This window comes from Talpa europaea, assembly GCF_964194135.1.
Source record: "Talpa europaea genome assembly, chromosome: 1".
Taxonomy (NCBI): domain Eukaryota; kingdom Metazoa; phylum Chordata; class Mammalia; order Eulipotyphla; family Talpidae; genus Talpa; species Talpa europaea.
The window spans coordinates 26,792,187-26,797,321 of NC_140073.1; the positions used below are offsets into that span (position 1 = coordinate 26,792,187).

The following is a 5,135-nucleotide window of genomic DNA, read 5'->3' on the forward strand; positions in this document are numbered from 1 at the left end:
TTCAACCGCTGAGTTACTTTTTGCAATGAAACAAATGCCAGCACTAAATTCACACTAGGAGTTGACCCTCTCTTATATAAACGTCAGGCGAGGAGGGCGGATGTGCCAGACCTCAGATCTGCGCACGGAGCTTCACTACCTAACCGTCCACCTCGCTGAGCCACCAGAGCTGGCCCGGGGTCGCTGAGGATTTCGGCACTAGTGAACTGGTCTCCATCCTGCCTGAGGGACGATCCTCACAACTTCCAGTACAAGGTGGGTGATTTCCAAAAGGCCATTTCCAAGCCGCTGCCAGAGAGCAGGCTGGTGCTTGTGAGTTGCTTCAAGCTTCTGCTGCTGAGCTTCCACCAGCTTTAACCCTCTCTCTACCAGATGGAGGCTGGTGTTACCATTGCCTTAGGGGTTCAGCTATTGAACCTCTTGCTACCTAAATGGATGGTGTTACCCCTTGCTTTAGGGGCTCAGCTACTATTGAATCTGTCACTACCAAACTGGAGGGGGTCAGACGTTTATTTAGAGGTGCCGCTAGCTTTCATCCTCTTGCCTTCAGACTGGTGGATTTTACCAGTTTCTTTAGTAGTGCTGCTATCATTTAACCTCTGTCTGACAGACTGGAGGAGGTCCCACGTGACTTTAAGGCCTCAGCTACCATTTGAAGTGTCACTTTCAGACTGGTGGACGTCACAAGTCTCTTTAGGGGTTCCGCTGTCTTTATACCCCTTTCTGGCAGACAGGAGCTTGTCCCAAGTTGCTTGCGGGATTCTGCTACTATGGAACCTGTCACTCCCAGTCTGGAGGCTGTTCCAAATGGCTTTCGAGTTTCAGCTACTACGTAACCTGGCTCTACCAGTCTGGAGGATGTCACAGGAGACTTTAGAGGTTTAGCTATCTCGAAACCTCTCTCTAGAAGACTCCACGATGTTACCAGGTGCTTCAGAGGTTCCGCTCATTTATCACCTTTTCTCCCTACCCGTATTGGTCATTTGAGAGCCCGGGTTTTTTATTGAACCTCTCCTCTCGCTCCCAGATTGGATGTTTGTTTGGGGTTTTTCATATTTTCAACTTTTTTATAGAACCTCTCCTGACCATAATGGATGTTTGTTGTAGATTGTTTATCATTGGTCCACTATTTTTTTAAACTCTATCAGAACAGGTGATTTCAGTTTCTCATAGTATCAGCTTTTTTTTTTTTTTTAACCGTCTAACCGATTGGATATTTAAAAAAAAATAAAGCCTCTCTTCTGTTGTTTTAGAGAAGGTGACAAGTTATTTTAGAGGTTCCGCTATTTTTTTAACCTCTAGCTCCCATTTTTGATGTTTTACATGTCCAGCCAATAATTCCACAGAAAATCTTATTAAACTAATCAATTCATTTAGCAAAGTGGCAGGATACAGAATCAACACACAAAAATGAGCGGCCTTCCTATACACAAACAAATCTGAAGAAAAAGAAATCAAGAAAACCATCCTTTTCATTATTGAAACAAACAGCGAATGCAGCTGCAGCGGTTGCTGAGGCGTCGGGGGGAGGCATGCGCAGAGCCGCTTGACTTCGGGGCGCGAGCGAGGATGTGCGGGCGGGAGGCCAGGGGCAGGCTGATGGGGGCGGGCAGGAGCACCCTGTGAAACGGGGTGAAGGTGCCAGCGAGCCTGGGCGGGGACCTGGGCTGGGAGAAGCGCCTATGCAGCAGGCTGGCCCTGCGGCTGGGCTGGGGTGGGGGGCTCGGGGCGGAGCCGGGGACACCCCACCGAGCCTGCGGGCATGGGAGGGGCGAGGGGGAGAGGCGAGGGCAGAGTGAAGTTTGGGGTCCAGGGGATCTTTGAAGTGAGAAGCTGGGGGAAGGCGAAGTGAAAGGGTCGGAGACGAAAAGTGGAGGCTGTGGAAGGTGGGGGGACAGGCAGCAGGAAGGTCGGGGTAAGTGAAGGGAAGGTGAGGGGTGAGGAGCTCAGAGAGGACATGACGGTCGGTGGGGCGAATAGGGGATCCCGCTGGGGTTCCGGGTCAAGTGCAAACCTGAGCGTGTTTGGAAATTGGGAGACTTGGGGGCGATCGAGACTTAGGGCCCCCCTCCCTCCTCGGAGACGGGGCGGCATGTCCGGGGCGTGGGACCCCAGGCTGGTGAGGTTGGCCTTGTTGCAGCAGCTCCGGGCTGTCTAAGGTATCAAGGTGGAGGGCGGCCGTGGCCTGAGCGATCGCAGGAGACATGAAGCTGCAGCCACGGAAATAGTGGGTAAAATATTTGGAGTGCCTTTTAATGCGTTGCCCCATTCTGTTGTACCTGAATATGGACAAATTCCAAGCTTTTTTTTTTTTTTTTTAATTTTTGCAAATCATGTTTTTTTTTTTTTTATATAGAGGCATGCTTTATTTATTTATTTATTTATTTATTTTTGTTTGTTTGTTTTTTGTTTATACATGCACTGGGTAGTCAGAAGCGCGGGAGGGTGAGAGAATTCACCAGAGCCAGAGCGGGGAGCAGAGCAGGCAGAAGGACCGATTTACACTGCTGAGGGGAGCAGCAGGCGGCAGGAGAGGTCTGCGCGCCATGTGGGACCCTCCTCTGGTGGCTGGGGAGCAGCCGGGGATGGAACCGGCACCGCAGAGGCTGCGGGCAGCTTCGCAACCGAGCGCTCAACCGCTGCGCCACCGGGGAGGCCCAAATTCCAAGCTTTCTTACGGATGCTTGCACATCTTTCGAAGAGCATATTCACACAGAAGGACGTTTTAGGAAATCAGGATCTGTTACTCGTCTAAAAGCACTAAAGAATAAATTGGATCATGGTGAGAGTTGCCTGGCTTCTGCACCCCCTTGTGATATTGCAGGACTTCTTAAACAGTTTTTTAGGGAATTGCCAGAGCCTCTTCTCCCAGCTGATTTACATGAAGCACTTTTCAAAGCACAACAGTTAGGTACAGAGGAAAAGAATAAAGCTACGTTACTGATCTCCTGTCTTATGGCTGACCACACAATTGATGTATTAAGATATTTCTTTAACTTCCTCAGGAATGTTTCTCTTAGTTCTAGTGAGAATAAGATGGATAGCAGCAATCTTGCCGTTATATTTGCACCAAACCTTCTGTGATTTAGTATTGAAATTTTTACATTTGCAACAAACAACTCGTCGTGTGAATTTGAGTTGAAATTCTTCCATTTGCAACAAACAACTCGTCGTCCTGTGATTTAGTATTGAAATTTTTCCATTTGCAACAAACAACTCGTCTGTCATTTAGTATTGACAATTTTACATTTGCAACAAACAACTTGTCCTGTGATTTAGTATTGAAATTTTTACATTTGCAACAAACAACTCGTCCTGCCATTTAGTATTGAAATTTTTACATTTGCAACAAACATTTCCTCGTGTGAATTTGTATTGAAATTTTTCCATTTGCAACAAACATTTCGTCGGGTGATTTAGTATTGAAATTTTTCCAATTTGCAACAAACAACTCGTTGTGTGATTTAGTATTGAAATTTTTACATTTGCAACAAACAACTGGTCGTCCTGCCATTTAGTATTGACATTTTTACATTTGCAACAAACAACTCGTCGTGTGATTTAGTATTACATTTTTCCATTTGCAACAAACAACTCGTCCTGTGATTTAGTATTGAAATTTTTCCATTTGCAACAAACAACTCGTCGTATTGACATTTTTACATTTGCAACAAACAACTCGTCGTGTGATTTAGTATTAAATTTTTACATTTGCAACAAACATTTCATCCTGTGAATTTGTATTGAAATTTTTCCATTTGCAGCAAACAACTAGTCCTGTGATTTAGTATTGAAATTTTTCCATTTGCAACAAACATTTTGTCGTGTGAATTTGTATTGAAATTTTTCCATTTGCAACAAACGACTCGTCCTCGTGTGATTTAGTATTAAAATTTTTACATTTGCAACAAAAAACTCGTCGTGTGATTTAGTATTGAAATTTTTACATTTGCAACAAACAACTCGTCATGTGATTTAGTATTGAAATTTTTCCATTTGCAACAAACAACTCGTCCTGTGATTTAGTATTGAAATTTTTACATTTGCAACAAACAACTCGTCGTGTGATTTAGTATTGAAATTTTTCCATTTGCAACAAACAACTCCTCGTGTGATTTAGTATTGAAATTTTTACATTTGCAACAAACAACTCGTCCTGCCATTTAGTATTGAAATTTTTACATTTGCAACAAACATTTCCTCGTGTGAATTTGTATTGAAATTTTTCCATTTGCAACAAACATTTCGTCGGGTGATTTAGTATTGAAATTTTTCCAATTTGCAACAAACAACTCGTTGTGTGATTTAGTATTGAAATTTTTACATTTGCAACAAACAACTGGTCGTCGTGCCATTTAGTATTGACATTTTTACATTTGCAACAAACAACTCGTCGTGTGATTTAGTATTACATTTTTCCATTTGCAACAAACAACTCGTCGGTCGTCGTGTCATTTAGTATTGACATTTTTACATTTGCAACAAACAACTCGTCGTGTGATTTAGTATTAAATTTTTACATTTGCAACAAACATTTCATCCTGTGAATTTGTATTGAAATTTTTCCATTTGCAGCAAACAACTAGTCCTGTGATTTAGTATTGAAATTTTTCCATTTGCAACAAACATTTTGTCGTGAGAATTTGTATTGAAATTTTTCCATTTGCAACAAACGACTCGTCCTCGTGTGATTTAGTATTAAAATTTTTACATTTGCAACAAACAACTCGTCGTGTGATTTAGTATTGAAATTTTTACATTTGCAACAAACGACTCCTCCTCGTGTGATTTAGTATTAAAATTTTTACATTTGCAACAAACAACTCGTCGTGTGATTTAGTATTGAAATTTTTACATTTGCAACAAACAACTCGTCGTGTGATTTAGTATTGAAATTTTTCCATTTGCAACAAACAACTCGTCCTGTGATTTAGTATTGAAATTTTTACATTTGCAACAAACAACTCGTCGTGTGATTTAGTATTGAAATTTTTACATTTGCAACAAACATTTCGTCGTGTGATTTAGTATTGAAATTTTTCCATTTGCAACAAACAACTCCTCGTGTGATTTAGTATTGAAATTTTTACATTTGCAACAAACAACTCGTCCTGTGATTTAGTATTGAAATTTTT

At 42.1% G+C, this 5,135-nt stretch overlaps 1 protein-coding gene across 1 annotated transcript; it reads left to right on the forward strand.

The window, feature by feature from the left end:
- Positions 1-1,894: 1,894 nt before the first annotated feature.
- LOC311168313 (inactive Rho GTPase-activating protein 11B-like) lies at positions 1,895-3,084 on the forward strand (the record flags this gene model as incomplete). Its single annotated transcript, XM_084229689.1, is given in 3 exon segments — positions 1,895-2,155; positions 2,159-2,293; positions 2,662-3,084. Coding segments are annotated over 3 exon segments (756 nt in total). The 5' UTR covers positions 1,895-1,957.
- Positions 3,085-5,135: the final 2,051 nt, after the last annotated feature.